Source organism: Panthera tigris, chromosome D1 (genome assembly GCF_018350195.1).
Source record: "Panthera tigris isolate Pti1 chromosome D1, P.tigris_Pti1_mat1.1, whole genome shotgun sequence".
NCBI lineage: Eukaryota > Metazoa > Chordata > Mammalia > Carnivora > Felidae > Panthera > Panthera tigris.
Window position 1 is genome coordinate 104,409,237 of NC_056669.1, and position 24,472 is coordinate 104,433,708.

Genomic DNA, 24,472 nt, shown 5'->3' on the forward strand with positions numbered 1-24,472 from the left:
CTCTGATCTGCCCCCAAACACGCTGGGGATCCAGAACCAGGGGCACGCAGTCACCTTCCTACACTTGGCAGGGGGGGAGGGGTTCCTCAAAAGGGACCGGAGAGCCTTCTTCGGGAGGGCTGTCGGGCAGCAAGAATTCCTGTCTCTTCAGAGGTCCTTCGAGCTGGACTCGGAACCAAATTGACATGAGCCCGATCAACGGGAGAAAACCAAACGTAATCGGCATCCATATGGGGCATCCACACAGACATGGAAATCCCAAACGTGGACCACATGAGGTCTCTGTGTCATTCTGAACTCAGGAGAAGGGGTAGGGCTCTGGGACTTCAAGGGAAGGAACGCACTGCACTTCGCGGGGCGATAAAAAGAGCAGATGTTTGGGAATCGGGTGTTTGCCCCGCCGTACAGATGGGTGGCTCAGATAACATTTATCTCTGGCAAGAACACTTATTCTGGAAAGACCTCCAATTTAGATTCTTCCATGTAGTAAAGGGAGAGGCAAAAGCTTCTCTGGAGCCCTCAGAGTCTGATGGCCTTCAGCTCAAAATAGCCCGCGAGCCAAAGTGGCCCGTCTTGGGGCAGCCCGCCCCCAGTCCCTCCGGGGCGGAGGCTGTGCCCCCAGTCCCTCCAGGGCGACCAGCACCTTTCGTGATAAAAGCTCTTTACTCTCTAGCTTGGCCACCTTGCACGGCCTCAACACAACCATGGCCTGCTTAAAACCCACCCAGCCCCCCCTCCTCCCCCCCCCCCCCCCCACCAAAGGAGCTGCACTGAAGTATAAAAATCTTTTTAGAAACCTCGTTTTCCAAGTGGTGGCAGGCTTGGGTGGTGCACTCCAAAAAAAGATCTACCTGTTCGGTTGGACCGTCGAATAGGAACGCTCTCGGCCTCGGAGACGCCCCCAGGGGGGTGTGAGTGTGCAACCCGGCTCAAGCACACCCTCCTCGAGCGGAGTCCGGGAGACTGAGGCCCCAGAGGAAAGCTCACCGTGAGTAACCAGGAACAAGTCTAGCTTTGAGGTTGTCGTGCCTCTAGGATCTGGGAGTACAGAACAGGACTAACGTGATGGCCGAGAGGAGGTTTCGAGCGGCCTGGCCCCAGCTAACTCGGCGAAGGGCGCTGCTCACTGAAGCCAGGAATCGCTTTGAGGCTCTAAATTTGACACTCAGGGTGTGTCCTTGGGCAGCTGGCTCTGCGGCCAGGGGAGGCCCACTGCGGTGGGTGGGCGGGGAAGGCGCCTGGTGATTTCACACGGCAGATGCAGGGCGGGGAGAGGCGTGGCGAGCGTCTGCGAGATCTAAGGTGTGGAGGGCCTGCGGGGAAGGCAGGGCCAGGAGCAGCAGGGGCACCCGTGCCCCCGGATGACCAGCTGAAGCATCTCTCCATCAAGCCCTTCCTCAGAAAATGGTGCCGCCACCCTGCCGCGACTCTGGGACCAAGGCCAAGCCAGGGACCAGATTGTGCTGCCAGAGTGAGATTTTTGGCCTCTTCCTACAAAGCCAAGTTGTCTTCTAGCCCTCCCTGGTGTCCTGTGTCCCTAGTCCTGGACATCTGCAAGGCAGGGCCAGAGTTCAGGAGGTGGGGGTGGGGGGAAGGCCCTAAAACTTTGAGGCCCAGGGATTCTCAACGTGGGCTTAGATCCCCCGAGCTTTTTCCAGGAGTGTGACTCTGGAAGGCAGCCGGCTTTGGACACCACAAAGGCATCGCACAGTGGAGGAGCCCCTGCAGGCAGTCAGGCAGCCGGGAGCGGGTCCTGCCCCCGCGCCCCCAGGCTAGGCGACCTGGTCCCCGGCCCACCCAGCATGCAGTCTCCCTCCCCTGCTTCAGATCTGGGGCTCCAAGCACTGTTGAAAGGACCCAACGAGCTCATGCAGGTCACTTGGCCCTGCTGAATATCCAATGTTGGCGATCCACAGCATCCCTGCGTGGTGTCCACAGGCAGCCCGTCCTTGTCACTTTGCAGGGAAGGAAAAGCAGAAGGGCTGACTTGAGGGCCCATTGGAAGCCTGGTCTCCTGACTCCCCCGGAGCCGCCCTCCCAACCCACGTGATAAAAAGCCCGCTGAGCTCACGGTGGAGAGGGAGCAGGCTGGGCGGTGGCGGTGGCTGAAGACCACTCGGTACGCAGCCAGCTTCGTGCCCCATCGTCCCTCTATCCATTTAGAACCTGGAAGGGAAGACGTGGCCCGCCCGGGGGTCTTGGCCAGGCCGACAGCAGGCAGGCCCTGTCCCCCAAACGGGTGGCAGGAATGCGACGCAAGGCTCCTTAGGCTGAGCCCCGCACGCCCCCTGGTGGGGGCCTGTGGCCTCGCGTGGCCCAAGCTCTGGCCCAGGAAGAGGCAAAAACGTAGGCCCCCAGCGTGAAAACACCGAAGGATGGGATGAGCACTGGGTGTGGTATGGAAACCAATTTGACAATAAATTTCATATTTAAAAAAAAAAAAAAGAAAGAAAACCAGAGAGTAGGAGAGAAAAGGGGAAGGTCATCAGAGCCTAGCCCCAGGGCAAAGGCACAGGGGAGGGCAGCAGCTCAAGAGAGGACAGCCAGATAGATGAGGCTTTGTGGACAGGAATCAAAGAGGCCTCTCAGCAGAGCGTGATCCTGAAGGGATTCCACACCCGCCCCAGGCAGCCACATCTTCACCTCGCAAACCCACTGGACGAGCCACAGCACAACTTGTAACTCATCGAAGTTTATTATGGCCATTAATTACACAAACACACCGGCGATCGGTCATCCAGTTCAGAAGCACTCGAACCAGTAGAGTCCATTAGTGATTTCTCTTGATAAATAACTTACGAGAAGAACAATTGGCAAGGACCCAACAGCGAATGGAGCATCTCGTCGCGAACACCCACCGATGGTGCGTGGGCCGGGGAGGGGGGCAGGCACCGGAAAGTCGAGTTTCCTCGTTGGCCCCCAGCACCCCAGGCCCACCAGATGCTGGGTACTCAAGTAGTGGACATTTCAAGGCACATATGACTTCCTGGCCGATAGCAGCTCCAGAGTCTGCCCTCGAGACCTGGATCCCATCTGGAACAACCAAGGTAAAGCTCCGCTCACCACACCCCTTTGGTCTATTGTCTCTGTTATCACCGAACACGCTCAACATCCCCGGCGTGCCGGGGGGGGGGGGGGGGGGCTGCAGGCGGCACGAGTCCCAATCCCTGCCCTTTACATTCTGACGACAAGAGGGAAGCAGAGGAGCGGACTCTGACACGGTGGCAGTCACGGTGTCTGAGGAAGCACCACTTGGGAAGTCGCTGTTAGGGCATCCTTTAATGTGTGTCTCAGGAGGGGTGCCGGGGTGGGGAGTTACACGAGGGAGCCAGAGGCAGCAGACGGAGGGAGGGGGCTGCTGCGGATGAGATTCAAGGCACTAAAGGAGCGGATGGATGGGGTGGGCCTCAGCAGTCAACCGGAAGTGGAGGGCCCCAGAGAAGAGAGGGCGGCCGCTCCATTCCTAAAGGAGTCCGGTGCGACACCATCTCCTGGGCCGGAGCTGGCCCCTCCCCTCCAGATTCTGCCTCAGATTCTGGGGTCCACCTTCACAGCCCCCTGCTTTCTCGCTGCTCTGGCTCTGCTGCCGTCGTTCAAACCAGCACACGGGACAAGCTTATCTGACATCAACCTATCGGAGTTCAATTATGGCTTTATGTGATTTAAAAATCAGTGTTTCTCCTTACTGTTCCCTCTCCCGATCCCACTCTAGCTCCAGGCCATCCTTGAATGGACCAGACGGACGCAGAGTCGCATCCCTTGCTGTGGGCACCAGGTTGAATGTGCCAGATCCCAGGAGAGAGGGAGGGGGTGAGCGGGGGCCGGAGACCCCCTCATCACGAAGATAATTGCATTGGGTTCCGGTGTCCGTGAGTGCAAGCACAAGTGCGTGCCCCCGAGCACACGCACCTGCCCACTCACACGGACACCCACGGAGGAGGCACCGAGCTCCCCGCCTGGCTAGCACCAGAAAAGCTGAAGCCAGTCACTGAAAGGAGGCGCTCCCCTCCCCCAGGAGGCCACTGAGTGCCGTGGCCGTCTGGTGCGGCCAAGCCAGTCACGCTGCCGGCGCCTTTCCAGGCCTGCACACTCCCGACCAGGTCCCCCCGAGGCTCCCACGTGCTGACACAAGTCCACAAGGAGGACCCAAGTCCACCTGCAATTTAACCTCAAATCTCAGTGGTGGGCGGGCCAAAGGTTGCGGTACAAGGAGAAGTAGGGAAGGGCCGAGGGCCGGGACTGTGTCTAATACCCGGGCCAGGAGGGCCCCTGAGGTGCCGGAAACCCATAGGGAGGGGCAGGCCCGGGAGGGTAGGGCGGCTGGGGGACGCCTGAGGGCTGGGGCTGGCCTGGGAAGATGGGGAGCTGGGGCTGTGTCGGGTAAGGAGGTTTTCCTCCAGTCGAGAGGTAAGGGGCCTGTTGAGGATAGCCAGGGCTGGGGGCCCGGCTCCCCGCCAAGGGGTATCCGGGGCCAGAGGCACCAGTGGGGGCCGCGGGATAGCCTGGCCGGGGGGGCGTGCTCCTTTGTGGGGACCAGGGGTAGCCCGCGGCAGCCCGGGGTCCCGGCTGGGCTGACGGGTAAGGGGGGCCCAGAGGCCCACTGTAGGAAAAGGAGGGCTGGGACACCACGGGGAAGGGGGCCGGCTGGAGCGCGCCTTGGGCGGTGGGGCCCACGGGCATGCCAGGAGACGGGCTGTAGGGCAAAGGGTAGGGAGGCACAGCCGCCGGTGGCGGGGGCGGCTCTTCGGCCACAGGGGGTGTCGCCGGGGGGGCCGGGCGAGGCGGGGGCGGGGGGCGCGGAGGAGGGGCATCACCAGCCGGCTCCTGGGAAACTCTGGGCTTCCTCATCACATCCTGAAGCTTCTCCACGCGCACCCTGCGCAGGTGAGACAGCATCCTCATGGAGGAGAAGTTCTCCAGAAACGTTTCCAAGGGCACCTCGCCCTCCAGGAACTTCTCGGCCATGGCCTAGAACAGATAAGGTCTGGTGACGACGGGCCTGCCTGGGATCAAGGCCACCCGTGTTCCCCGGCTGCGCCCCCCCAACCTCAGCGCACTGCAGCCACCCCCTATCTTCTCTGGCCTCCGTTTGGGAATTTCTCCTTGCGGCCCTCATCACTGCCGACACAGGCTACCTGCGCTCGCTGGTGTATTCCGTCTCCCTCGCCAGGGTGTCAGCCCCTGGAGGGCAGGGACTACTGTGGCCATTGCTGTCCCCCGCCCCCGGCGCTGTGCCGGGCTCGCAGCGGCTGCTGCCCGTATGTGATAAATAAATGCATGGACACCAGCTACTCGGTTCCTACTGCAGGCGGGCCCCGGGCTGGGAGGACCTGGTAGCTTCCGGCACCCAGAGCACGGAGAACTGGAGGGAGCCAGTCTGCCCGCAGACGGAAGAGACGGCCAGAGGGAAGCAGAACAGAGAGGCCAGGCCGCCAGGGAGGGGCCGGGGGCCCGGCTTCAGTCCTCGGGGCCTCCTGCTGCGCCACCTCGTACCCACGTCTGCCAGCTGCCCTGTGGCCCGGCCGGCAGCTGCCCTTCCCGCTTCCGCCAGCGGGACCAGGCTCCTGTTCACCCCATCCACCGGGACCGATGGCGTCACTCATCTGTGCCACCGTCTAAAGCCCCCTGTCCCGACTCTACAGGCACCCAGTGCTCGTTCCGAGGGCTCCTGCTCCAGGGGCCGACGCTACCGCCGGAAGAGGGGGTGACGACGGCCATCTTACCTCAGACTCTTCTTCAATCTTCATGCCTTCGATCTGCAGAAGGTCTAACAAGGTCTCTGGCTTCAGTGCTGAAGCAAACTTCTCTGGAAGGGAGGGCAGAAAGATCAACATTCTGAAAGCGCCTCTTGATTCGGTGCTGGAGGCTAAGGTTTGGGCGAAGACCTTCGGAGTGACCCCTGTGTGTTCCGAGGTCCGGCCGCTGCCCTGGGGTCTGCTGTGGAGCCCCAGGTGGCCCAGTTCCCTGAGGTCGCCTTCCTAGGCAGAGAGGAGCTCTATCCACCGAGCCCAGCCCAGACCTTGGCTAGCCGGCCTCCCCAGTGCCACCCGATGCCAGCAGGAAGCAAAGATGCACCGGCGAGCCCCAAGCCTGCTCGGCCTCACTCTCTGAGCAGCCGGCTTCTTCACTGTCCAGACCAGGACAGCCCCTCCCACCTCGCAGATGGCAGATCCTGGGACGTGGAGAGCCCGGGGCAGCCCTAGAAACCGGAAGCTGGGCTGGTGGCGTTGTGAGCAACAGCACGGAATGCAGGCTGTCTGGATCCAGCCCCAATCTGGCCACGTAACCCTGGCCATGTCCCTGACTCTCTCTGAGCCTCATTCTTCTCATGTTTGAAACAAGAACAGTGGTACCTCCACTTATAGGCTGTTGTGAGAAAACGTACGGAAAGCACTTAGCACAGGGGCTGGGGACACGGTCGTCCTCACTGCTGGCCCTTTCCTGTCCGGGGGCAAGGACGGGGACCTATTCCAGCGGCTCCCAGGCCGCCCCTACCCAGCTTCGCCTTCTGCTCCTGGCACCGCTCCACGAGCTTCCGCAGCTCCTGGTACTTGTCCGAGAGGTTTGAGCGGCTGATCTCCAGGGGACCTTGAAACTCCAGGTTCCGCTCAGCCAGGCTGCGGTTGGTGGCCAGAGCCATCTCTCGTTCCAGCTGCAGATCCTGGACCTAAGGGAACAGGATGTGGACCGGGAGAACCCTCCCCACCACCACCACTCACCACCGCGGCAGGCTGGACCGGGGGCTTCTGGGACGCATCACCCACCGCGGCAGAAGTGGGCGATGCCCCCGACTGGAGTCCGATAGACCCGGGTTCGGACCCCGAGCAAAGCACTGTGACCCAGGCACCTCATCCCACACCCTCTGTGGCGGATCCGTGCGGAAAACGCACTGACGGTCGGCAGCTTTGCCCACGGCCACGGGGGAGCAGGAACAAGGCCCACCAAGGGCCGCGGACGCCTCCAGGAAGCAGGGGGACCAATTAATAGGAACAAGTCAGAGGCTTTCTAGGAGGGAAGGGACCAAACTCCCAAGCCACTTCTCCCCAAGCTTCGGAGGCAAGAAGCCCACCGTGAGGTGCGCTAAGGTGGCCAAAGCCAGACCACAGGCCGGACGTGCATGAGGCCCCAAAACAGTCACCCTGAGGGATGAGAAAGGCAGGGCCAGACCGTGACGCTGACTCAGGAGAAACTTGTCCTCGCCTCCGAGGCCACAGGCATGCCCTGCAGAGAAGCTGTGCAGATGAGCGGGCAGAGGGGGCCCCCAAGAACTGGAGTGGAGTCTCACAGCCAGCAAAAGGCTCCCACCGACACGGGCGACCTGTGGCCACCTGAAGCCAGCCTTTGCCCCCGGACGTCGCCCCCTGAGAGCACCTCCCCAAGCCAAGCAGCGCTCTGGCCCTCAGCCAGGTCCCTTGCTGCCACTAGCGGCTGAGGCGGCAGCCACAGGAACCCTTCCCGGACCTGCTCTGACCCAAAGCTCCCTCCACGTGCCAGGGAGTCCCCTTTACCGAGAGGAGGGCGGAGGCTCGGACCCACCACCCCTGAGACAGTGACACGTGGCACCAAAGAGAGCGTTCAGCACCCAGCAGAGGGCTCAGGGCACAGCTCGGCAAAGGGCGGCTTCCATGTAGGGGCCACCCTGGTCAGCACGTGATGGGCCGGCTCGTCCTCCACCAGGCCATGGGGACCCGGGAAGAGGGGGCTTCCGGGAAGCCTGCCCTCCTGCTGATCCCCAGCCACAGGGCCTTGAGATCCGAGCTCAGGGGCAGGACTGGAGCCTGCTTTTCATGCTCCAGACGGGGAAGAGGGACGTCACATCCGCCTCCCCTCCACGGTGCAGCCACTGGGGCCCAGGGATCATGGGCCTGGCCGTGGTCTCTCTGGTCTCCCTATGACAGCAAGCTGCCTCCACATCTGGGCTGTCTGTATTTGCTGCCACTAACACTCTTTTGACTCACTGGGCAAGCTCCAGAGCAGGAGGCCTGAAGCCCTCTGCTCAGCTGCCCCTTACACAGAACGTCTGGCCCTCATGTGTCCACTGCCTTTTCCCTGGGTCTTGACCAACAAATATATCTAAGCTGTGTCATTCTGCCCTACGCCTTGCCCTATGCATTTCTGCCCCCTCTCCCACAGCCTCCCCCAAATCTTTCTCCACTGGGGGGGTCACTATGAAGCCCGCCAGCTGTCACTTAGAAGAGGTCGATACCACAGTTCCGGAACCCCCGTCAAGAGTTCACCAGCCTGCCGCGACCCCCCCATTCACTGCCCTGTGTGGACACAGGCCCCCTGCTACCTAGCTCTCTTTTCTCCAAGCAGCGTCCACATCCCCAAGTGAACCAGCCCCTCTCTGCACAGCCACACGGCGACGAGGACGTGTAAAATTGTGTTTTATACGGACCGTGGTGGAAACCTCGTCCAAGGGCTTTTTGCAAGCCTGAGGAGCCTGCCCTGCTTCACTTTCCCTTGATCCCAGAAAGCTTTCCCCGCTGAGGATTCAAATCGATCAGTCAGGCTGGCGGCACGCCACAAAATTCGCGTTGCCTGCAGCCCAAGAGGTTGTGCGGCCATTTTCTGTACTTCGACGTAGATTCTATCGGCCTGCTCAGCTTGGAAGTCAAGTAGTGATACTTCTGTGAAGGCTCGCTTCTGCCAAGTTGCACGTGCCATTCAGAGCTGGCCTTGGGATTCCTATAACCTGTGCTCACGGCAGAGTCAAGAAGCGCTTGGCGCCCGGGGCGCCTGGGTGGCTCAGTCGGTTGAGCATCTGACTCCTGACTGTGGCTCAGGTCATGATCCCGGGGTCGTGGGATGGGAGCCCCACATCGGGATCCTCACTGAGCACAGAGCCTGCTTAGGACTCACTTTCTCTCTCTCTCTCTCTCTCTCTCTGCCCCTCCCCTGCTCGAACACACTCTGTGTCTCTAAAATCAAAAAAACAAACAAACAAAAAACCCTGCTCTATGCCCAGCACTATGCCAGCTGAGGCAGACCCCGGCAGTCACGGCCTAACTGACCACAGAGGCAGGCCTGCAGCTTAACCGACACAGGCTTTGCTTTCTGTCCTTGCGGAGCGGGCTCAAGGCACCAGGATGTGCCACGGAGCGCCCTCACCTCTCTTCAGACCCTGCCCCCTACTGCGTCCCTGCCCCCACTTCGATCCCTACCCCCCAGCAAAGATTGCTCATCTGGGTAGAGGGGCAGGTCGCGGGGCGGGCAGCGAGAGCACAGGCGAGGAAGGGCAAGGGAATACAGCCTTGCTACGCACCCCTACAGAAAGCAGGAAGAAGCTAGGCGGGGTGGCTTCCCTTCTGTCGGGAACAGATCGTGAACCCCCAGAAAAGACACACCAGGCCTGTTCATAAAATAAAAATATATTCCAAGCGCCCCTCAGACGAGCTCGGCATCGCTTGTGCTCGGGTCTCCGCCCGGCGTTAGGGGCAGCGGAAGGGGCTTCCAGAACAGTGGGCAGGCTGGCGCCGCTCAGGGCAGGACCGCGGTATACCCAGCTCTCGGCCACGTCCAGTCTCCTGACCTCACAGGGGGAGTCATGGTTGAGGACACAGGAGGGCAGGAAAGCCTTTATAAAGTGTAGAGCTCTACACGTCTGCAAGGGTGATTTTATTCCCAGGGGGACTGCGGAGAGCGGAGCTGGTTAGGCGCCCTTTGGTGGAGGAAACAGGACTGCACAGGAGATGAGCCCAAGAAGGGCTTCTCCGGAGACGCAGGGCCACACAAGGCCCCTGGGGAAAGGCGGCTACAGAACAGTAGCAGTACCTTTAGAAACCTCCAGATTCAGGCTGGAACAACAACGTGGGGACTCCCGGGGCAGGTGGGTCCCCCCGAGTTCACATGGGGGCCCTGGACGCCCTAGCACCGCCCCCTAGAACTCCCAGAGGGCCCGGGAACTGGATCCCGATCTCGGGGGCTCCTCCGGCTTGATCCAAACCAGGGTGAAGGCCACAGAAAAGGGAGGAGAATGTGGCCCCGACTCCCACCAGGCCGGCGTCCTGAAGCAGGGCCTCGGTCCCACCTGCTGGCCTTCCTTCTTCCTGGGGCCCCAGGACAGCCTTGCTCTACCTCAGGGGACTCCAGGGCCAGCCGGTCAATGGCCTCCGGGTCGTTCTGCATTTCCTCCAGCTCCTCCAAGGTCTTGCCTTTTAGTGTCTCCATCCTCCCTGTGAACACAGAGCGAAGCGAGAGACACGCCACGGTTTTCCGACGATGCTTCCAGCTCATTCCGGCCACCCTGCCATCCCCTGTCCCCGGGGACACCAGGAAGCCACTCCTTCTCCCAAACCATGAGCAACAGGTATGTGAAAGCACTGGGCAGCCAGAGGCAAAACTGGGATTCCTTACGGTGCGGGATGAAACTACCCAAGGTGCACACGGGACAGGGCAGGACAGGACCGGACAGGCGGCCAGGGACAGAGACTACGTTGGCCCCAGGCCGCCCGTGAGCCCCGATGCCAGCATGACCTCCGCTAAGTGTCTATTTCTGTCTGAACCAGAAATACACCCAAACCTTCACACACGGAGGCTCTGCGGCCTCAGCATCACGGGCTCAAGGGCATCGCAGCTAGTTTTATCTAGCGCACCGACAACCTTGGGCTTGAGGGAACTCAAGTATTCTCTGCAACTGCAATCCCCTCCACGTGCCACAGAAACGGACCGTCACATGCAGGTCTCCTTGGAGAAGAACGACCACAAAAAATAATCAAATTGGCCCCTAGGGCAATCAGAAGGCAAAGGACGCTGACCGACCCACAAAGAACATCTGCTTGGACGGGAGAGCTGGTTTTAGCAACCCTCCCCCTCTGTCACTCTGCCCAGAGGGACATCGATTGTCTGTGTGACAGAGGGGTCACAGCCAAGCCCCGAGAGGGAGCCCCGGGGACCTGGAGAAGGCAGCACAGACACCCCCAGCACACTCTTCCTTTCTGCTGACAGGATTCCCCTGCTATCTTTTCCAGAAGCACATTTTTTTTTAATTTTTTTTTAACGTTTATTTATTTTTGAGACAGAGAGAGACAGAGCATGAACGGGGGAGGAGCAGAGAGAGGGAGACACAGAATCCGAAACAGGCTCCAGGCTCTGAGCTGTCAGCCCAGAGCCCGATGCGGGGCTCGAACTCACAGACCGCGAGATCGTGACCTGAGCTGAAGTCGGACGCTTAACCGACTGAGCCACCCAGGCGCCCCCAGAAGCACATTTTATAGCTTCGATGTAGATTTTTCTCATTACGAAAGTGATGGTAGTTTTCAAAAGATTCCAGGTTCGAAAGATAGCGAGACCTGGAAGCCCCCAATCCTCCCGGGTACTGTGCTCAGCTAGCGCGAGCCGACAGTGATGGTTAATCCAAGGAGGTGCTTTGCAATCAAGGACCAAGGTTACGCCCGTGTGGTCGGAAGCGGCCCTGTCCAGGTCTTAGTTTCCCCGTCTGCAATGGAAGGGGCTGGCATCTCCCAGGTCATCAGAAAGATGAAAGGAGAAACGGATCAACAGGGACACCCACCCCATTCACCAGCAAAGCACCGGCTGACTCCTCATGTGCCAGCACAGCTGTTAACGGTACTCCCTTCTGATGCTCAAAAGTGCCCTAGTTTCGACAACAAAATACAGGGTCACCCTCCTGAGAAAGAGCTAGCCAAACAGAGGCACCACCACCGTCTCTTATCTCCTGAGGGTTCAGGGTGGTCCCGAACCTCTGAGGCAAGGAATGCCAAATGCAGGTACGTGCCTGAACCCCAGGGGGAAGCCCTCTGAAAACGCAGGCGCCCCAGTCCCAAAGGTAGAGTTCTGTGTCACTAGGCCTGGGCGGGCCCAGAAATCCAGAATCTCCCTTGGGGATGCTGATCCAGCTGATCCAGGGCCAGGTTCCAAGAAAGGCGACAGCTCCCGGCTAGTCGGGTGACCGCGGAGGCCACAGGTTACTGGGCACCGGAGCGCATGCCTTTTGCATGTGTGGTCCCTCCTGATCCTGCCCCGGGGGCAGGCAGTTGGCTCCTTCCGGGTGGGGACCAGAAAGATCAGGAAACGGCAGCCTCAAAATTCAACACCCTTCTGGTCCACGTCTCACCCTGCTGCTCCAAAAAGCCTTGGTCTAAAAGCTGGAGCAGGGGAACGGCAGCTAGAACAGGCCCCGGGAAGAACTCCGGAGGCACGCTGCCACCACGCGGCCAACCGAGGGGGTCGGCCATCGACGGCACCCGCAGGACAAACGGGAACCTCCCTGAGCCTCCGGGCCTTCATCAGCAGAATGGGCCGGTGTGAGGCTCAGAGAGGGAGGGCAGACAAAGCGCTAGCTTAGCGCAAGGTCTGGCTTAGCGCAAATGCCGGCCCGAGGCTCCAACACCACAGAAATTACTTATTAGGCCTCCGGCGTGGCCCAGATCCGGCTGAGAACTTGCCGGGCCTTCGCACCCACAACAGCAGCAGCGCCCAGCCGGGGTCCAAGCACAGAACAGGGTGTCTGCCCGCTCCTGCGGTCGGGGCTGAGCGCAGAGAGCCAGGGGCCAAGGGAAGCTCCGGGGGGGGGGGGGGGGGGGGGGGGGGCAGCTGGCGGACCACACACCTCCGGCAAGGTCGGCAGGGCGTGTGCGGAGGCCCCAGCGGGTGCAGGCTTCATTCCTCCACACAGGGGGATCCCGTGCACCCACCGGGGGAGCCCCGAGCAGAGTAACCCTCCCCCAACCACTTCACTCGGCGGGTGTCGCGCTCCGTGTCCCACACAAGGCAATGTGGCCTCGAGCAACAGGTCGCGTACAGCTCTTGGTCTCAGGACACCTCCCACCCCGAACATTATGGAGGAACCCGAAGAAGGTTCCCTTGTGTGGAGTTTAGGTGTCGGTACTGACCATATTAGGTATTAAAAGCGAGCCATTTTTTTCATTTATTTATTTTTTTTAATGTTCCTAGAAGCTTTAAGTGGAACAGCCTGGGCTTGGAAACAACCCAATGGGAAACAACCCAATTAGTAAACGATCAGACGATCTGTGGTACGGCTGCACTAGTTATGTGCTACTCTCCAGTAAAAAGGAGCGAATTGACGTATACAACGTGAACGGATCTCAAGGGGATTCTTCTGGGTGAAGAGTCATTTCTGTAAACATGCTGCTTATATAACATAGGGGTTTTATAACCTTCTTAAGATGAGAAGGTTGTCTAGACGGAAACACCTGTTCATGGTGGCCAGGGAGAGACATTTCTCAAATACAAGAAGACGCAGGGCCCCCTGGGTGGCTCAGTCGGTTGAGCGCCCGACTTCGGCTCGGGTCACAATCTCGCAGTTTGTGAGTTGGAGCCCCGCATCAGGCTCGCTGCTGTCAGCCTGTCAGCACAGAGCGTGCTTCGGATCCTTTGTCCCCCTTTCTCTACCTCTCCCCTGCTTGCGCTCTCCCAAAGATAAATATTAAAAAAAAAAAAAAAATATATGCAAGCCCTCGTATTCCATTAGCCACTAGAACAATCATGCGATCACGTGCCATGTACCCTCCGAAAACCCCACTGTATACTCACGCGAGAAACACAGTAAAAAGGAAAAGGTCTTAGCTCATGAGAATCATCCTGATCTCACAGGCAGCCTGCAAGGGTCTCAAAGACCCCCAGAGGCCCTGGAAACACACTTGGAGAGCCACTGGCCTAGCGGTTAGGAGAACGGATTCTGCAGTCAGGCTGCCTGGGTGTGATTCCTTCCCTGCTACTTAGGAGCCTCTCGGTGCCTTAGTTTTCTCCGTCCATGCCTGGCACTCAGTGCACACTCCACAAATGCCTGCCGTTACAAGGACCCTGACCACAGTGAGTACCACTGTCACCCGACCTCACGGAGGAGGCTCGGAGAGGAGAAGTAACTCACCCGAGGTCACACAGCTGGGTGAGTGACTGGGGCAGTGCCCTCCCCAGTCCGGGACTTCGCACCACGTGCCTCACAAAAGCCTGAGTTCCAAGTCTTCTCCCAGACCCAGAACTCTCCAGGGCTCTTAAATGAATTTTAACGGAGTTTTCATTTTAACTGAGCTACCCAGGGTCAAACCAGTTTGGCACCTGTTGCCTTGCTTTCCCCTCCCTCTGAGGGAACTCAGGCGGGCCCAGCCTCACCTGACAGAGGAAAAGCAAAGACCCTGGAGAGGAAGGGATTTGTCAACCGGTCCACGCGGAGGCACGATGAGAACGCAGGGCTCAATCTCCTGTGTTGTTTCTACGGAGGGACCTCTGCCAGGACCCGAAACGCACCTCCCTCGGGCGCCTAGGGCTTGGCTCGTATAGGCACGGTGGGGCCAGGCAGGAGACAGGGGTCTTCAGCCCGGGGACTGAGGCTCCAGGTTTGCAGCCCCGTGGCCGTGGGCCCAGTGAGGCAGCATCAGAAGCAGCCACCACGGTCTCAAGACCAACCAGCAGAACAAGGGGGCTAACGCTCTCCAGAAGAGTCCAGGCGAGGCCACGTCCACGGGGAGATTCATACAGCGCATGCCTGCTGCACTGTCAGGCTTCCAGAGGCCAGGAGACCCACAAGACGCAGAGGCCAAGTGGGGGGGGTACGTCGAGGGGGAGGGTCTGTGCTGGGCTGGAGGCCCAGAAAGCACTGGGAGCCGGCCTGACTGGGAGGCACTGACACAGAAGCCACCCTACAGCCACCCCAGGAGACTGGCTTCCTCGATGGGCTTGCCTTCACCGACCACTTTTCCTGTTCCCCCCCACCACCACAAAAAGGGAAATGATTTGATTAGAGAAAAGCCACCAAAACAAAACCTTTGTCAAACATTCCAGTATTTTATAACCTTCTGAACTGTTTTCCTGCTGGGGCTGACACAGAGCTCTCGATACCTCCGTGTATCTAGTGTCCATCCTTGAACCGGCAGTGAGCGTGGGCGTTCGATGGACGTCCGTGAAAGCAGAGTGGCCCAGTCCCCTCCCCGGGTCGCACAAAGAGGGGCCTGATGTTGCTACAACCTGCACGAGGCCACTGCTGCTTTCACCAGGGACGGGGACGGCCACGGCACCGAGGATGTCACCGGTCATCAAAGCTTGGCGGGAAGCTACTGTAGACACTTAGCAAGAAAGGGGACTCTGCTGTGTTAAGAATGGTGGACAATCAAGAAATAAAATTAGCTGCGGTGCACGGAGGTATGTGGCCGCTCCACGTGACAATTTTTCTCTGCCATCTAAAGCCCCACACCTGGCTCTGATGGCCTTGAAATCCCTGCAACACAAATCCCTGTAACATCTAGCTGGTGACCCGGAAAATCGCCGTCTTGCAGACAGCGGGAATTCTCCCCAAAGTGGGCCATGAATGAAGCACAGATCTCTTCAGAGACCACGCTCTCCCGGCACTGTCCCTGCCTGGGACGCCCCATCCCCAGGGGGGGTGCTCCTAGGTGTCAAGGTTGCCCCCACTTCCCTCCCAGGTAGGCACCTTCGCGTGCACCTTCTTGAACTCGGAAGATCAAAGGGACGGGAGAGTGTTCTGGCTCCTGTCTGTGATGACTATCCCGGCCGCTCCCCGACCGGGAAAGATGACTGCCCGCATACCCAGAAAAAGAAACATCTCAGCCCCGTGGTTGCAAAAGACCACTCTCCTGTGTCGATTCCATTTCACTGCGGGCTTCAGAACAGGCCCCTTAGCCAACTCTGCCATTAGTTTATATAATCACTCCAGTAACTAAAGCAAACATGAGGCTTAATTATCCCTATTTCAGAGATGAAAGTAAGCCCAGAAACAAACAGGGTATTACCCAAGGTCCTATAAGCTGCTGGGGTCACACCACGGGAGGCCCAAGTCTCCCTCCACCCCTGCTGCTGTAACATCACAAGCACCTCTGCCCCACCTGCCCTGCCCTTTGCAGGAGAGCCACGAAGATGCTTTAGTTATAAGGCTGCCCGAGATGCAGAGATTACAATCCCACTCGAGCACGCCAATTATCCAGGCCCATCCTGGGTCCCCACCTCCGGGACAGAGGTGGCTCACGACCCCGCCCTCCGACAACAGCTCAGGCCTGGGCTGGCAAGTGTAATCTTGTAGGGATTTATCGTGGCTTCCCCTGCCCTTGGAAGCTCCCGAGGCCTTTCAGAAGTCACAGAGCCACCCCCTGATTCTCAGGGCCACCCGGTGAGGCTGAACACAGCAAGCACTTCTCTGGGTTCAGAATTTGGAAAAGGAGGGGCAAACAGGACATTCTGCCCAAGGCCCGCAAAGCAGGTGCCCCTGAAGCCTGGGCACCCACCGCCAGGAAAATCCAAACCGGCACTCCTCAAAGCAGCTGTGATCAGGGATGTTACAACGCAGACAACCGGGACATTATGGAGAAGTCATCTGGGGACCCCCGGTCCACGGGCTTTGCTTCTCGAGCCTGACAAGTGCAATCACCACGCCCCTCAGCACCCCAGGCCCTGACTCAGACCCCCTTCTGCTGGCCAAGTTGCCCAGGAGGATGCTGGGTACTTCTCAGGTGGGGTCTGCAGGAGGGGACAGGGGAAAAGACACGGGCCCCCTTGAAGGCAGGGGGATGGTCTTGTTCACCTGTGTCTCCCCAGTGCCTGGCACAGACACTGGCCCACTGATAGCTCACAGCAGGGCTTCCAGAAAAAACAGACCACGGCAGGGAAGGGAGAGGACAGGTCAGTCAGCTGGCAGACAGTCATATGCAAGATGTGGAGATTCGAGAACAGGACTACTTCCCTTTACCACGCCTTCCTTCATCTCTCTATGCCTTCACTGAGCAAATGTTTACGGAGCAGTTACTACCCGCCAAGAGCTGCACAAGACCCCAACTAAAAGGAGGAAGGATGATTGGGGGAAGAGGGGTGCAAATAAACTCTGAGTTTTTACTATGCACCAGGCACAACCCCAACATATAAAACTGAGGCCAGGGCACCTGGGTGGCTCAGTCAGTTAAGCGTCTGACTTTGGCTCAGGTCATGATCTCACAGTTCGTGGGTTCGAACCCCGTGTCGGGCTCTGTGCTGACAGTTCAGAGCCTGGAGCCTGTTTCGGATTCTGTGTCTCCCTCTATCTCTGCCCCTCCCCTGTTCATGCTCTGTTTCTGTCTCAAAAATAAATAAACATTAAAAAAAAAAAATCTGAGGCCAACTCCCCTCGACGCAATTCAGTTTTTATTTATTTATTTTTGAGAGAGAAAGAGACAGCGTGGGCAGGGGAAGGGCAGAGAGAATCCTAAGCAGGCTCAGCGCTGCCAGCACAGAGCCTGATGCGGGGCTGGAACTCACGAAACCGTGAGATCATGACCTGAGCCGAAACCAAGAGTCGACGCTTAACTGACTGAGCCACCCAGGTGCCCCTCGATTCAGTTTTAAAAAGCAAAAACCTTGAGAACCCATCACGGTGAATGCAGGGACGAGGGGCCGTAGCACAGGTAGGGACCAGTGGAGTGAGGAGGGGAAAGGTGGACGGCTCTGAGGGGCGGGGGTGTCAGAGGCCTGCAAGTCCTCACTGAAGGGGGGCAGCTGGTGTTGGGACAGGAGCCAGAGGGCCAAGGGCAGGTGACAGCAGGGCCCTTGTAAGGAGCCGCTGTAGACCCACACAGCGGAGAGAGGAGAGGAGAAGGCTGGAGGCACAGGCAGGTGGCTCTACAGCATTCACAAGTACAGCGAGATAACACCTCTGTTTGGGGGATGACACCATCGACTCAAAGGGAATCAGACTGGGAACAAAGTGGGAAAGGCAAGGCATGTGCTAATCTGCGTTCCCTCCGCAAGGAGAGAAAAAGTCACTGTTTCCTTGCTAATAAAAAGGAAGAAAAACTTTTTGTTTTGTTCTGTTTTGTCTCCTCCGCAGCTCTCACCTACACCCGAGCTCATGAACTCGGGCACCCACCCAGGGCCAGGCAGGCACTGGCGTCAGGGGCCAGCCCAGCGCAGGCACCTCCTGCAGGAAGGAGGGCGGCCCAGAGCTGCCAGGTCTCCCGGGGAAGCCAGGAATGCAGATGCAAGGGACACCTCTCCCTTTTTAAAATTCCAGTAGCCAACACAAAAGTTGTAAAACGACGAAACGCCGGGTGGGTCCCTCCACAAGAGACACGTGCCCGGAGGACAGATGCCACAGAAAAGCAGGGAGGACAGGGGGATGAGGTGACAAGGGCACTGCATGGGCACCGTGGGCCCACCTTTTGCCACCAAGCGCTGAGAATGGGGGCCGACGAGGCTGGAGCAGCCACCAGAAGCAAGGGGACGGGGCCGCAGGTGCGGCCCCGGGGCCCGGGTAGTACGCACGCAACCAGGAGGGGAAACGAAGTCTCCGGCCACTGGCCCTGCATCTCTCGGTGTCGCCTTCTTTCCATCACTTGATATCTTGGCTACATTGATCTCACACGTCCGGAACAAGAGGAACACGATCTAGCGAGGATAGCGAGGCCCAAAGGTGACTACATGACACCCCGGGGGGTGGAGGCCAGAGGAAGTGCCCTTTCCCGCTGCTCCCTAGGGTGGGGTGGAGGGGGCTGAGGATGTCTCGAGGGAGAAGGGTGCCGGGAAGGGTTCAAATTCAGGGCCGCCTTCCAGATCTGTCCTTGATGGGGGAGAGAGGGGGACAACACGCTGGTGGCTCTTGCTCAATCTCCATTTTTGCCAGGACTGTTCAGCTCAAAAACAAATAGTTTCAACTGATATCAGATCCTTTCCAAGGGTAAACGCTAAAAAAAAAAAAAAAAAAAAAAAGTAAGGTTGCCTTAAAAAAGTCGCTTGGGCATCCTGATTCTTGATTTCGGCTGTGGTCATGGCCTCACAGTTCGGGAGTTCGAGCCCCATGTCAGGCTCCACGCTGTCAGCCTGGAGCCTGCTTGGGATTCTCTCTCTGCCCCTCTGCCGCTCACCTGTGCACGTATGCACTCATACGGGCGCTCTCGCTCGCTATTTCTCTCAAAATAAATAAACTTAAAAAAAAAAAAAAGAAAGTAGAGGGGCACCTGGATGGCTCAGTCAGTTAAGCATCCGACTCTTGGTTTCAGCTCTGGTCACCATCTCACGATCTTTGTGAGTTCGAGCCCTGCGCTGTCAGTGCCCAGCCTGCTTGGGATTCTCTCTCTCCCTGTCACTCTCTGCCCCTACCCCCTCTCTCAAAAATAAACTAAAAAAAAAAAAAAAAAAAAAAAGTAAAGCAAAATGCAGTATTTTCTGAGCTCAGATCAGAACAAGGTATGCCAACCTTGGAGCTGCCTGGTGCCTCTTCCGCCCCTTGTCTCTGTTTGAACAGTTAATGCCAGCTTTCCCCCAACAGGATGCAGAGAAAAGCACGGAATGTGGACTGATGCCCAGGGTCTGCGCTTTGGCTCCACAACCCTGGAGCTGTGTGATCCTGATCAAGTCTCTTCACCTCAGTTTCCTTACCTGGAAAATGGGCCCTGTGACGATAATCCTATCGTAGGGGTTTTGTGCCTCAGATGAGCACACGGCCCCGAGATGGCTTTGCAAGCTCCAGAGCACTGAACAAATGTTAATTATTCTGCCTCTTGGGGGTAATCCGATGATTCGGGCGCCTCCTGACGCTCCTGGAGCTCAATATCGAGTCAAGCAAAATGACTGCCATAACTGAATCGGGGCCCAGACTGTGACTGGGCAGGGTGCCTCTGGATTTCCCGGCTCCCGGCTGGAGATAAAGCACAGGTTCCAGTCGCTCCCCTCCTCACCGCTCCCACACCACACTGACTTGCAAGCTACTTCGAGCCCAAAATCACCCTGCAGGGAGCGTTGTAAAGGCCGTGGGCTTCTTGTACATTTCCCACAAGTAGCAAGTAGTTACCATAGCAACCTGTGCAGTTCCCTATGCCTGAGTTAGAGAGGCCTGGCCCCATCCCACCCCTCGTGGCAAAAACACCTGCGGTTGCCTTAGAAACCTTCCTATTCCTGCAGCTTAATGAGGATATATTTGTTGACCTGATCTAGTTTTCTTTTCCTAGAATGATTCTAGCCGCTCACCCAAGTATCAGACCATTCAGTCACTTGACTTCCCACAGGACTTAATAAAAACAGATCAAACCATCAGGCACCGCTCACCTGGCCCAAAGCACCATCGAACTGACCTTTCCTTCAATTTGAAAAGTTGGTACGTAAGCACCAGAAGGGAGCCTTCTTAAGTCTTCTCTCTTTCTAAGGAATTTCTGGGGTTGGGAACTCCTCCCCACCCCCCAGTGCTAAATAGTTACGACAGCATGAAGGGAAGTGGAAAGAGTTCAGGGCTTAAGAACCAAATATTCCTGGACTGAAGTCCCAGCTTGACCTTTTACTAGCTGTATGACCTTGGGCAAATTATTCCGCCTTTCTTACTGTTTCTCACTGGTGAAATGGGGCTAACGCTACCAACATCATGAGCTGTTGTAAGGACTTAAAGAGAATTCAGCGAGATCACTGCTAGAGGTGCCAGAAAAACCACCAGGCAGGCGTTCGGTAGCATTAATTCACACGCTCACACCTTACTTTTGGAAAATGCTGCCTGACAACCTGGCCAGATACCCAGCTAGGCTCAGGAGGGAGGGCAGGTCCCCAGGAAAGCTAAGGATGTGGCTTTCGGAAACAGGCTCCAAACCAATCTGAACAAAGATCCTCAAATATAAGTGCACCTGTACATCGACGGAGGGATATACAACCTCTCAGGACGAGGCTTTCGGAAGGCAATTGTCATCTTTACATAGTATTTATGTAACAACCACATGCTCCTCAGGTCTACTGAATAACTCTATCTGACCCCCTTTTCCCACAGGCAGGCCCCTAAGTGAGAAGATCCAGGAAATGATGAGCCCATTTACTGTGCCAGACGCAGGGGGCACTCCAGAGTGGCCCAAGACTTCTGCGAACTGCCTCTACGGGCTAAGTGGCCGGCGGGGTGGGGGGGCTGTCCATCAGCAGGCGACAACCTATGGAGCCTGAGCCAGACAGCAGGATGTGGAGCCCCTGGTTACGTAAAGTCCCTGGATGACCCAGCCTGTCCCCTAAAGGGACCCTTCCCATGCCTGCGGGGCATATTCCCCTCAACAGCATTCCTCAACGGCATTCCAGGAGTGACTACCTCAACCGTCACCTTTTTCCCTCCCCAAACCACACTCTCTGCCTGACCCCCATTTCCATCATGCCCTCAGCTTCGCGCCCTCGCTCCCGATCTTCCAGGCCACCCGAGACACCTGTGATGTCCAATCACCAGGTTGTATCTGGTCATTGCTCCAGAGTGTTTTGATCCGGGCACCTTTGGATTAATTTTTGGAAGCACTGCTTCCAGCGCCCTCCGCCCTCCAGCTTCCCTGAAAGCCAGCCATCCCCTCCCTCCCTGGTCCCCATCCCTCCAGCTGTCAGGACCTCCACTTCCATCCTCTTTTCCCACTTGCCCGGTGCACCCTGTTGCTTTGCTAGTTTTCCAAATTTCCAAAGTTGTTCTCCTTTAAAACATTCCCCCAAGCCCCCGGGGCACAGAACAGATCCCGGAAGCCATGCTCCTCCCGGAAGGGGGAGGGGGAGAGCCCTACTCTCCCAGCTGGTCTCCCCCAAAGCCTCAAGGGGGCCCTCAGGGCACCTTCCCAGAGCACATTTTGAAAAGCCCTGCCCTCATCCCTCACCTATGCCCAAGCCCCCCTCCTCCACTCTGTTGCAGCTGTGATATCTCAGCAGCAGGGCAGAGGGAGGGAGGAAGAGAGCAGGATGAACACTTTGGGAGAAAGAGCAAGAAATGCTTCCCAGAGGAGAGCTGACATCTGAAGGACAGGCAGGCATTCGCAGGATGGGGAAGGCACGGGAAAGGACTTTCCGGCCCCGGGGAAGGCAAGGGCAAAGCCAGGGTCATTCAGCTGGGAACTCCTTGGGGGCAGGGGCGGAACCAGGCTTTGCTCAGTGCCCCTCCCCAAGCCTCACCGTCCCACCAGCACAAGAGGAAGGAGGACAGTCCCCACGGATGGCGTGCAGAGCACTTGCGAGGTACAGGGCAGTGTTCCAGGCGCTCTGCGCGCAGCAGCTCGTATGATCCTCACAACGCACCTTCACGGCTGTGTCCCCCTCGGCTTTTCTCGCTTTACAGACAAGACACCTGCGTCGAAGGAGTCTCGTGCCTGATCAGTCTCACAACGAGGAAATGCTAGAGCCTGAGTGTCACTGAAGGGGTCTGGCTTTACGGCCCGTCCCCCCCACCGCCGCACTCCACCGCCTCTCGGTCAAGCGCATGTCCCTGGAACGCAGTGCCCGGCCCCGGGGACAAACTTACTAAATGATCGTTATTACTGATGCCTTTCGATTCGACTTCTAAAGAACAGGGCCTGGTCCCTCCCGATGGCACTGGGAACACTACCTCCTTCGGGCCTCGGCCCTGCAGGGAAAGCCCAGTGGCTAACGGCTCTGGAAGACACACAGCCCTGAGCCCTCGGTCACTACTGGCTAGAGACCTTGGGCAGGCTACTGCACCTCTCTATACCTCAGTTTCTTCTAGAAGACAGGGTTTTGACGAGGATGAAATGAATCACTGCCCGGGAAGTCTAATGCCCGGCTCTCAGGCCAGGCTCAACGAGCGGTCAGGATCTTCATCACCAGGGCTGAGCTCCCACATGGCCCGTTCCCCGCCTGGACACTGAGGAGGGGGAACTTAAGATTCCTCCAGAGACGCCATCAATCAACGGCACAACATAAATCCAATGGCTGGATGTGACTCAGATCAATAACGTTCCGCTTCAGTCAGTATGGTGGCCAAGAAACAGGTTACTTGACAAGTAGCCCATTCTGGAAATTTCCCAACAGTGAAACCCAACCCAGACACTCTGCAAAGCCTCTTCCTTCTCTGGCCCACGGCTCAGTGAAAAGAAAACCGTCCACACCCACCTGCCATTTCCTTCTTCCTCTGCCCCAACTGTTCAGGTGATTCAGGAAGGTGCTCAGCCTGCAGCTGTCCGCCTCCCCACACCCGACACTGGCTAATCTGCACGGAGCAAGCTGAGCTGGCAGCTTCAATCATCCGTTTAGGAAGGGTCAGGATTGAGGTCAAAGCAAAGGCACACTCAGGACACATATCCAGGAGTCTGTATGAGGCCCCTCGAGGTTTGTCTATTCAAAGTCCAAGGCAATGAAACTCGCTGTTCTTACCGGTTTGGGGCCATCCTAGGCTGGTAGAAGGTGACACACCTGTAGACCCTACCTCTGCCGATGACGTCTGACACTATGAACTTCTCGGTGCCCCCCCCCCCACGCACCCCAAGGCGGGCAGGTGTGCCGAGGGCAACAGGGTAGCCACAGGAAAAGAGAAACTAGGCCAGAGCCTCCTCATATCTGCTCTGGACTCAGGCAGGGCTCCTCGAAGGTCATTATCAAACAAGCAAAGGCCATTACCAAATAGGCAACGCCTTATCAGCGGCTGCCCTGGGCTCTGCACTCATTTTCATCCTCTGGCAGAATGCCCACTCCGAGCCAGCCTCTCCAGCAGCTGCCCACCTGGTTCTAACAGACTTCAACCTCGCCAGCCCTCTCCCACATACCCCAGTAATCTCTAAAGGACACAGCCAGTCAGGGCACTCACATCCCTGCTTAAACCTTCCATAGCTCCCCAGTGCTTTGGTATTATATTCAAAATCTTGTGCTCCTTGGCTTGACAGGCACGGTCCTAGATCAACTGATCCCAAACCTCCCTTTTCATCTAGATCGCCCTCCACTCCCTCATGGGCTGCTCACCCTGCCCCAACTCTCTGTTCTACCCACTGGCCCCAGGACAGGCAACAGGCTTCCAATCACTTGACACACACTGTGCACCTGTATAAAGATGAGTGGGACGGGGACTCTGCCCCCAAGGCGTTCCCAGCCCTGCCATCCAGCCTTTGCTCCTCCTGCTCTTCTGCCTGGAATACTCTGTCCTCTGCCTCCTCCAGCTTGAAAATGCCTGTCCAGCCTTCAAATGCCAGCTCCTTCTCCCACCCTCCCATAGTGTTCTGGAAGTACCGCCCAGCATTTAGGATACAGGGCTCAGCCAGACTGTGAGCTCCCCAAGGGCACAGCCCACACAGCCCGTGTGTCAGTCAGGTCTGCAACCCAGCACTGGGTCAGTGCCTAGCACACACAAGGCGCTCGATGAGAGCTGACCGCAAAGGGCACCTGCTCTTGGCCGACACATGGGAACAGGGACTAGATTTCTCTCCTGCCTCAACCAACCAAAAAGCCAGACAAAATAAATAAAACCATGATTTTTCAGACAATGGGCATCAGGCATTTCGGGAAACTGATTTCTGAGAGGGAGGAACAACTGCCCTAGCTCACTGCCCAGAAAGGGGTTTCAGGCCACGATGCAGGGAGAAAGTACCCAGGCAACGCCTGCCAGTCTTGGAGGCCGACAATCTCCCCGGGGTGGGGAAAGCAAGGTGGGAGTCCAGGGAGGTCAAGGCAGCCAGACTTTATAGGAACTAAAACCAGAGAGGAGATAGCTACACAAAGGGAGAGCTCTGGAAATCTATGAAGGGTCCCCCTCCACTTTTTGGCTGCGTAGTACAGATCAGGATCAGAGGGAACGATC

The 24,472-nt window shown here is 57.8% G+C and overlaps 1 protein-coding gene across 3 annotated transcripts in view; it reads right to left on the minus strand.

Annotated features, from left to right (window-relative positions):
* Positions 1–2,940: 2,940 nt before the first annotated feature.
* VPS37C (VPS37C subunit of ESCRT-I) overlaps positions 2,941–24,472 on the minus strand; it is a 28,157-nt gene continuing 6,625 nt past the window's right edge. For all 3 annotated transcript variants that reach the window (XM_042957494.1, XM_042957495.1, XM_042957493.1), the window contains exons 2-5: positions 10,078–10,175; positions 6,496–6,667; positions 5,724–5,806; positions 2,941–4,968 (exon numbers count right to left, since the gene is read on the minus strand). In XM_042957494.1, coding sequence (XP_042813428.1) covers positions 4,246–4,968; positions 5,724–5,806; positions 6,496–6,667; positions 10,078–10,170 — 1,071 coding nt within the window. In that variant the 5' untranslated portion in view covers positions 10,171–10,175 and the 3' untranslated portion in view covers positions 2,941–4,245. The remainder of the gene's footprint in view (positions 4,969–5,723; positions 5,807–6,495; positions 6,668–10,077; positions 10,176–24,472) is intronic.